Source organism: Octodon degus, unplaced genomic scaffold (genome assembly GCF_000260255.1).
Source record: "Octodon degus isolate 3935 unplaced genomic scaffold, OctDeg1.0 scaffold00005, whole genome shotgun sequence".
In the NCBI taxonomy this organism is placed as follows: domain Eukaryota; kingdom Metazoa; phylum Chordata; class Mammalia; order Rodentia; family Octodontidae; genus Octodon; species Octodon degus.
The window spans coordinates 30072707-30082715 of record NW_004524581.1 but is presented as its reverse complement, the minus strand read 5'-3'; the positions used below and the strand labels follow the sequence as shown (position 1 = coordinate 30082715).

Below are 10009 nucleotides of genomic sequence, written 5' to 3'. Positions count from 1 at the left end.
CTTCAAGGTTGTATATGGTTAGATTTTTGGACTTATGTGTAAACATAAGAAGTATATAATTTTTTATGTCTATTTTTAAAAATATATTCTAATTTTTAAATATTTTTCCATCATATTATGTGGGGATTTAAAGTTCAACATATCAATACTTGATGAAAAATACCTGTTCCATGGTATGCCTAAGATGTTTGATATTCAGACAGATAGTGAGGTTAAGCTTAACAGCCCAGGTTGTATGGTAATAACAATAAGCTTGTCTTCTGGAGGGTTAACAACCTAAGTTTGTAGATCAAAATTAAAGAAAAAGGAGGGCCGCAAGGAAAGCCAACAGTTTGGCCCTAGCCTTCCAAGGTCAATTAAGACCAGGACATATGAGAACTTGTACTGTAACATCATGTAACTTGGTAGAGTCCCAAATTTTCTGATCAAGGAGATTATGGGACCAAAGAGGAAAGTGATCGATGATGTAGAGTATGCCAAAGGAGAGTCACATGGAGAGAAAACATTCTCTCAGGCTTTCACAGAGAGCAAAATGGCCAAGCAATGGCCATGACTCATCCACATGGCTGACACTGACAAAGATTCTACAATCTGAGGTACAGGATCTCAGAATAAATCCTGAGGGGATTTCACTGACCTTATCAGACCCAAAAGCTACAACTCTTTGCATAGGTCCTGTTTTACCTTGGTCTTAACCATCCAGCAGAACAGTATAAAAATGAGGTATAAGAAGTAAAGCCATGCTGTTATGTTGAGCTGTAGGGGACTCAGGGCAACAATTTCTGACACTGCCAGTGAAGCGGAAGACCCAATACTATTATGGACTACTGGACTCTTTCAGAATATTTTGCTGAGTTAACACACCTATAATATTCAAATAACAGAACTTAACAAAAAAAAAGGGGACAGAGATGAATGTCCATTTTGTATCTGTGTATTCAAAATGGTTAGGATAGATATACAGTTGCATTCTCGTAATAAGGGATTTGTTCTAATAGTGTTTATAAATAGGATATCATGTCCGCATCTTATACAGCAATTAACCACTAGGAAGAATGCATGCAACGTGTTAATTATTGAAACTGTCCTACCAATTTGGTTTGAAACTGTCTCACTGCTCTTTGTTTCTCAATAAAATTATGGAAGGAAAAAAAACTCTCAGAAAAATCCTAAGAAACTGTAAAGTTGTTGACCAAACTCAAAGAGGCTAACAGTTGCAGGTTCACAGCATTCCTCTGTGGAAAGGAAAGTATAAGCTTTTTAAAAATTAAAATGAGAGGGAAAGGAGGTTTCTTTTCATGAAAAAGAGTAGGGGCTGCTCTGGGTGGCACAGAAGCACAGGTTGGCCTGAGCTCACGACTTGGCTTCATCCCAACGAGCCACCATAGCTGCCTCATGGAGGGGCTGACGACTCCCACCAGCCATGCCGCCTGGGGTGTGGGGTCTGAGACGCTACCAAAGCCTCAAACAAGCTCTAAAGCCATCTTGTGTACTGTATCCAACTGGGATGAGCCTCTGTGTGTCAAGTTGGCAGAGAGTACATTAGCCTAAGTAAGGCTGATGACAAGTAACTAGGCAGATAATTAGGCCTCTGTCCAAGTGACCAAGGGGGGAAGCCCCATAAAGTGCTTGTCTGCAGTTATGCAGAGGAAATACTAAGGCAATCTCAGACCAAAGATGTCATCCGAGAACTTTAAGTGCAAGAAGTAAACAAATTGTTAAAAGGCTCGATAACAACAAAAGGAGAATGAACTAATTTCTCTGCAATTCCAAGGGAAAACCTATTACAGTATTTTGTGACTAGTGTCAAACCACTATTACAAGAACAAAATGCAATTTGCTTTTCAATACAAAATTATTCTCTTCAAAGAACTCCACTTTTTAACTACAAAGCTAGTGGAAGGTATAAAGTTTTGGCTACATTCTGAACAGTAACTACGAATATAAACTGCATGAAAGACTAAGCTATTAGGTAATGGGCTTTAAAGTCCCATACATTGGTTTAGACTCCAATCAACATTCTGTTAAAGAATAACCACACATTAGTTTTATTAAATGAAAGGTAATTATGATCGCTTCCTTATTTAGAAAAACATTTAGTTTGATCTAGAAGCAGCATACACAATGGCAATTACTAAAAATTCTCATCACAAAATAATGCAGCCAAGATTTTTTAAGAACTTCTCAGAGCCAGGCATGGTGGCCACATGCCCGAAATCCCAGCACTCAGGAGCACAGACAAGAGAATTATTGGGAGTTCAAGACTTGCCTGGGCTACAAAGTAAGCTCAAGGCCAGTTAAACTGCTTAATAAGACCCTATCTCAAAAAACAATCTCATCTGGCTGGGCAAAGTGGCACATGGTTGTAATCCTGGTATTGGAGAAGCTGAGGCAGGAGGATCACTGAGAGTTCAAGGACAGCCTAAACTATACAGCAAGACTCTGTCTCAAAAATTAAAACAACAAAAAATTCTCAAATGAAAGTTTCAATATATACTGACTTGAACCAGCTGACCATGATTGAAGCTTCTATAAACTGTGAGCTAAATACATCTTTCCTGCTTTAACCTGTGAGTGTTGGATATTGTTTCTCAGTAACAAGAAGTAACTAACACACCTCTAGTTGAGTACAAGTACAGATCAGCTATAACAAAAGTAATGGGGCCAGTCAGATAACTCAGCGGACTAAAGCTCCTGGTTAGGCAGGCACAGCAACTGGGGTTCGATCCCTGGCATGGCATGCATGGCATGGTATGGTGCGCCGGCCCTGCCCCTGGGAAGCGCTGAGATGGCGACTGAGACTGGTTATGGTGGCATGAGCCTGCAATCCCAGCACTTGGGAGGCTAAAAACTATGAATCTGATCTGTATAATAAGACCATGTAGACCCTGTACTAAAAAATACCAAAAAAACCCCCAGCATTTTGGACATTAATTTGGCTTTCTCTACTACATGGCACGCAGAAGGAAACTTTGGCTCCACTTATTAAGTGTTTAAAGAGGCTGATGTATGTGGTATCCAAGTCTTTGCTCTACTTCTAGAACAAGCTTGAGGATGGGGTTGAGACAGCCTAGGCTTCTCTTAGTTATCAAGGTGTTACCTGTACCTGAGGGAGCATGCAGTTTTACAGGACACTAGCCGTGGTGTAAGCAGCACGAGTGATTGTCCCATCTTAGGCTGGGGAAAACCTATCAACATGCCTTTTCTCCTTCCAGCAGCACGGCCTCTTCTGAAATTCTGCGAGGGAGCTGTATCCCTGCTCCTAATGGTCTCCTCTGAGTCACAGGGACTTAGCTGTATGGGGGATTAGCTTGTGCTGATAGCTTTTTCCTGCTTGTAGTAGTTCTTCATGTTAAATATCTCACATAGATCTCTAGGGACATTTCACACATAGTTTAAAGTTTTACACATTCATTTTAATTTCTTAGAGGTTGGAAAATCAACTTTCCTTTTTCAAGATTCCAAATCACCATGTGCCCCACATTTATATCCTGAAACTTGTAAGTTCTTCCAGTTTGTCCAACTTACAGCATGTCCTCCTTATCCACAAAACAGGAGGCACCTCAGCCTTCCTCCTCCTTTCTGTTTTTATTCCATCCAGGCTGCAAGCCTACTGATTGATGCCACCATAGCAGGGTTGGTCTTGCCTCTTCAGTAACTCTGTCTCTCACATCGAGAATGGTGCTAAATCAATCCGTGTCCCTGATCCAGTCACTATCAAAAGCCCAATGTATGAGTACATGAGTCTCTGAGTGGACATCGAGATAAAAGCCATAAGATGCAAACCACTTACTCTCTCTGGTCTTTGGTTTCCTCATCCATAAAATGTAGCTAACAAACACTTCTGTCACGAGGAAATTTATAAGCAAAAATCCCAGAACAGACGATAACATAAATCATTAGAATTTCCTAGTACTGCCATTTATTACTTAAGATAAAAACTAAGAGGTGCTCAGGAAGCTGAAGCAGGAGGGTTGTTATGAGTTCAGGACCATCCTGCATAGTGAACTCAAAGCCAACCTGAACTACACAGTGAGACTTATCTCAAAAAAACAAAAAACAAAAAACAAACAAAAAAACAAAAAACAAAAAACAAAACAAACAAAAAAAAAAAAAACAAAGAAAAGAGGTAATTTTTACTTAAGAATTTAATTTCTCGGGGCAGGGGAGATAGCTTAGTAGGATAAGCACTTGCCTGGCAAGCGCAAGGGCCTGAGTTCAATCCCCAGTTCCACCCCCCCCAAAAAAAAACTTAAAAAAATAATTAAAAAAAATAATTTCTCTGTTAAGGAGTAAGGTAGGATATCAAAGTAGCTACAAAGAAAACAAGAACAAGCTAGGCATGGTGGCGCACACCTATGATACCAGCTCTCAGGGGAGCTGAGTGAGTTAAAGACCTGCCTGAACTACACATAAGACCCTGTCTCAAAAAAAAAAAAAAAAAAGCAAAACACAAACCAAGGTGGGGGAATTAAATCTCTTTGGTCTTCAACCAAGAGAGTTAAGAAATTCAAATGGTGGAGAACAGTATAGGTCAGTGATGGCAAACCACCTAGAGCTTTCATTAGTACAACCAGTTGTGGCTCGAATGGCAGAGGTTCACCACCGCTAGGATAAATAGGTTAAATTAGTGGAAAGGAAGAGGAACTTTCTTGTAGCCATGTTCTACATAGTGAAGAACTTCCTACAAAACACTACTAGAATCCCTAGCAAAAGAGAATACAATATAGCAAAAGTAAAATGGGAGAAGACATATTTGGTAAATTATTAAAAATAGCAAAAATTCTTTTGTAAGAAATTCTGTGATATTCTGTTAATATACTGTAAACATATTAACAGTTACAAAAATAGCCAAAATTCTAAGGACAGCCAGTCATGGTCACTATGGCACTTAGTTTTCTTCAAATGTTCATAGTTGTACTTTCACACATGATGTACTCCCTTTCTTTTTCACATCACAGCAAGCAAGGCTTCTCTCAGCATCATCTTTTTCTTTTTCTCATGTGTGTGGTGCTAGGGATGAACGCAGGTCCTTGTGCTTGCCAGGCACTTTACCAATGATCTACACCCTGAGCGGAAACAATCACTTCCTACTTGTCACTTACCATCTCCAACACCATGCTATGGTTCACAATCAACAATTTGGAGTCAATGGAATGTAAGAATCAAACTATTAGGCCGTCTCACGATTCTTATGAAGGCAGCATGAGCCTGGGCTGGTTTAGAGTGCTGTGTATGTCATGGTTGGGGTTCCGGGGGCTGCAAAGCTCAGGGCAGACCAGACACAAAGGTTATTTGAAGCAAATCATCTTATATTTAGTGGCTATATATAGTTTCTGCGACTCAAACTGTTTATTAAGGTACAGGAAACATAATCTTTATTTAATGGAGCCCTGCAGGTTCTCTCAGACACAAATGAACAGGGCAAGAAAGGCCCTCAGTTCCATAAAATGACTTTTAAAATCTTTTCCCTTTTCAGGAGGGGGGCAATCATGTGTACTTTCATCAAGGAAAAGATTCTACTATCCAAAAACACAAAATCGGATGAACTATAAACATCCCCTAAAGATTTGAGATCCCACAAAGTCCTGAGAAACAAATGATAGGTTATCAGACCAAAAAGTGTTTAAATTTTTAGTTACTACCAAAACTAGCAAACTTAAACACCACTGCTATGTAGAATATGAGCGGCAGGCTCCTACAAGTATACAATTTACTGTCCCAAATAATGGTATTTTTATTTTAACATGTATGCGTGCACTATTAGAGCTCACATGGACTAGAGAATTCTATGAAGCATTATCTTTTAACCAAAGAGATTTTTAAAAAGTCACGTATGTTATTGTCATTCCTCCTTAAAAATATCTGCATTACCATTAACCAGGTACAAAAAGGGGAGAAGATGAAAAGAGAAACAAAAGATGAAGAGATAATGTGATAGAGCTGTGCAGCGGGAACAATACTTCCAAACACAGCTGTGAAGATTCCTAGCAGAGGTCACCTGAAAATGGGAGTCCCGAGACGAGGGGAAGGGTCAAATTTGATTTGGTTTTTGCAGTACTGGGAACTGAACCCAACCCAAGCCTTTTGCGTTGACCTATCCCAATCTTTTTTAAATTTTTCATACAGCCTTACCAAGTCCCTAAACTGCCCAAGCTGAGCTCAAACTTGCCATCTCCTACCTCAGCCTCCCACAGTGCTGGGATCACAGGAATGTGCCACCATAACCAGCTTCGCTCTGCATTCTGACAGGCAATGACATGTTCATTTGTTATCCAACAAATAGTTCAATTTTGTAGGCAAAAAGAATAAACAACCCCCTGGGGCTGGAGAGATGGCTCAGTGGTCTAAAGCACCTACTTGGAACAAGCCTGGCAAAGCACAGAGACTGCGGTTCGATCCCCAGCACCACATGCCAGCCAGACCCACCCCCAGGTGGGCTGAGCTGGCCACACACACACACACACACACACACACACTCTAAATAAATGTTAAAAAATAAATAAATAAATGAATAAACAACCCCCTAAAAAAGTGTATTAAATGTAAGAACAAGCATGCACATTTTAAACAAAAGGAAGGGTGAATTTCCTTTGGACAGTGAGAGTAGGGCAGGGGAGTAGGAGGAGCACAACCACTTAGGGTTTAGGGATGAGCCAGAGTTTGCCAGAAAGGAAAGAAAAAGCTATTTCAAGGAAGGGAAGAGCATGAGCAAGCGCACAGAGAAAAGGCAAGTGAAAGTTAGGGGCATCTTTGGGGACTGACTGTGGTGAGTTAGGTGACTGAAAATGAAAGTGAAAATGAGGTCAGGCCAAATCATGAGGTGCTGTCGTCACATGTTGAGGAATTGGACTTTACTACTACAGGCATAGAGGCTTTAGGGCAAAGAGCAGCACCACATAAGCACTATGAAACACTTCTCCTACTATTATAAATTTCTGAGACTATAAATATATTCAATGCTTCCACTGGCTACAGAAACATGAAAACCTTAACTCTAGGACTTCTGAAGTAACTCTAGGGGTTGGGGAGATAGCTTAGTGGAATAAATGCCTGCCTGGCAAGCGCACGGTCCTGAATTTGATCCCTGGTACCACCAAAAAAATAAAATAAAAATGAAGTAACTCTAAAGGTTCCACAGCCTAGAAGCCTTGAGTGCAGTCCAGGAGTTCCCTGAGAAAAGGAGGTATTAACTACGCATTTCTCTTTGGACCTCTAGGGGAACTAGTATGTGACTAAGGAAAATGGGAAAAATAAACGACAGACCTCTGCTTTCTGGCCAGACTGTATCAGCAAGGTGCAAAAAAGGAGAATGAGAGCTGTGTCTGGAAGATGTTAAAATTCAGAAAGACACAGAACAGTTAGGTGCTCTGTCCAAAGGAGTTCAAGCAAGAGCCTAGAGCTCTGAAAAGAGGCCACAGCCAAAGGTAAGAATTGTGAGAGCTCACCAGGGATGAATGGAAGCCAGCTCAGAATGCTGTGATCCCAGAACAAAAATGAGACTAGACAGAAAATGGAAGCGCAGCCTTACGAGCCTAAGAAGCCACATGGTAAAGTTCCAAATCAGAAGGTGGGCTCCTATGGAGACTGCATAAAGACGACACTGGATTTGGTGACTGGGTAGTCCATGGTGAACATTCACTGGTCTTGGGAGTGGGTCAAGGACAGATGAGGTTTAAGATGCACAGAAAATATGGAAGAGACAATAAATCATGTTCCAAAAGTCAAAAGTCAGGCAGTAAAGAGATGGAGTGGGAAGGTATTAGTTTGACAACTTGTGTCTACAGACTCTGAGAAAAAAGTCTGCCTTCAGCATTCTCATAGCACCTACCAGATTACATAAACAATTTAGTGACACTAAATTGTTTACACTACATAGTATAATAATTTATACTCTCACTAAGTTTTAGTTAAATTGCTAGGATACAAGGAGCTCACTATACTGAACCCATCAGGCACTAAATTCAAGTCATTTACTGTTAGAGGTGAAAGAGGCCACGGATCATGTGTAATTTACCAGAGCATTCCTTAGGATGCTGTTACCTTAACTCCTGTTACTGAACTGTACATGCACATACTCACCTCCGTAATAGAGTCCTGTAGCAGTGCACATCCGCCACTGTCCCTGATACATTCCTGCCCTGCTGGGGCTGCACATCTGGACGCTGACATCTGCAATCTCTTGGGGCTCTAGGGATCTCACCATCACCATGTTCACATGTCCAAATTGGTCTCCCCCGACATATTTAAGACAAACCCCTGGAGGCCAGACCTCTGCTCCTGAGTTCAAGCAAAAAAGAGAAAAATGTTAGGCAATCAATGGTCCTATGCTGCGTGTCCTTATCAAACTGTATAAAAGGCCTTTCTTCTTGTCTCTCACACATACGTAAATCTACCTATACCTGCCTGAGTTATATAATGTTTCATATAACATCTTTTTTTTTTTTTTTTTTAAAGCCTTTTTTCCTGCTCTAAGTTTCTTTCTTTTTTTTGGGCAGAACTGGGGATTGAACTCAGGCCCTTGCGCTTGCCAGGTAAGCGCTTATTCCACTGAGCCATCTCCCTGGCCCCCTCATATGACATCAGAAGAAATTATCAGAATCAACAACCTGTGACCAACAGGCTAACCCTATGAAAATGCACAAACAGAAAAGACAAAGCAGTTCTTCAAGAGGTGTGTTTCAGGTGAACTCTGAGAAGTCCACTCATCACACTGACTCTGTAGAACCTGTGTGTGATGTCCAGGAAGTCAGGCCTATACCTCTGGGTGAATGCTTTCTCTACTTAACAGTGATACATATATCCACGTGTTCACTTTCACTTGAACTTTTAAAGCTGACATTCCAAGTACCAGTATGTCCAGCTACTCCCAGATTATCTGCAAGCAAGCCAAAAACATGAGAAGTACAATAATGTCCATTATAGTACTATTATTTTCAAACTGCATTTGGCCTGATGAATGACTACTCTTCTGGGGTCCTTAACTGGGCTCAGGAGATTCTGCCAATATAAGAGAGCTAGCAAATGAAAGTTTAGATCTCATTTTCTTTTTCTTTCTTTCTTTCTTTTTTTTTTTTTTTGTCGGAACCAGGGATTGAACTCAGGCCCTTGCACTTGCCAGAGAAGCTAGATCTCATTTTCAAACAGTGGTGAGATTGAGTTCAATCCCCAGTTTCGCCAAAAAAAACCCAAAACAGTGGTAAGAAAAAAACCCAGCACAGTGACTGTCCCTGTGAACCAACTATAATCCTTCAAGCTGATGCACAGCACCAGCGCTGGTAGGAATGTTGTTCTTCATTTGGAAGTGCCTTTGTTCTTATGGTTTGGATCTAAGTGTCTCAACGTCCAGCAAGGGGGCTTTAGCAAGGTGACCAGATCACAAGTGCACAAACCTCCTTGGACAGAGCATTTCCCATTCATGAATTTGAGGCTGAGGGGGCCTTTAGGAGGTGGGGCCTAGTTCATTAACTCAGGTGAATCACAGGGCACAGTCTTGGTGGCTCTGTCTTGTCTCCAGGCCCTGCCTCCCTGGCTCTTTCCTGCTGTTTCTTGGCTGCCATGAGGTACTGCTTACAGCCCACACCTTTTTGCCATGGTGTTTCAATGTATCACAGGCCTATAAGCAACAGAGCCAAGCGAGCACAGACTAATACCCCTAAAATGGGGCCAAATAAACATTTCCTCCTTTAAATTGTTGTCCTCAGATATTATGTCACCCCAATAAAAAGTCAACACATTTGGTATTACTCTTGTGCCTATTTCCATGTCAACTATGGACATGTAATTCCAAATGAGAAATCAATGTACTGACTGTGCTAACTAATCAAATGTTAGTTAGCACAGGAGCCACACAATGACTAGATGAGATCATTCTTGTGAGCTCACTCCTATATCCAAATCGCATTCTTTTAAAATACAGACTAGGGGCTGGTGAGATGGCTCAGTGGTCTAAAGCACCTACTTAGAACAAGCTTAGCAAAGCACAGGGACCACAGTTCAATCCCCCAGC

At 41.0% G+C, this 10009-nt stretch overlaps 1 protein-coding gene across 1 annotated transcript in view; it reads right to left on the bottom strand.

Moving 5' to 3' along the window:
* CUNH6orf106 (chromosome unknown C6orf106 homolog) overlaps nt 1-10009 on the bottom strand; it is a 95496-nt gene that overhangs the window by 31724 nt on the left and 53763 nt on the right. The window contains exon 3 of the mRNA XM_004624214.2: nt 8083-8280. Within this exon, the coding sequence (XP_004624271.1) occupies nt 8083-8280 (198 nt within the window). The remainder of the gene's footprint in view (nt 1-8082; nt 8281-10009) is intronic.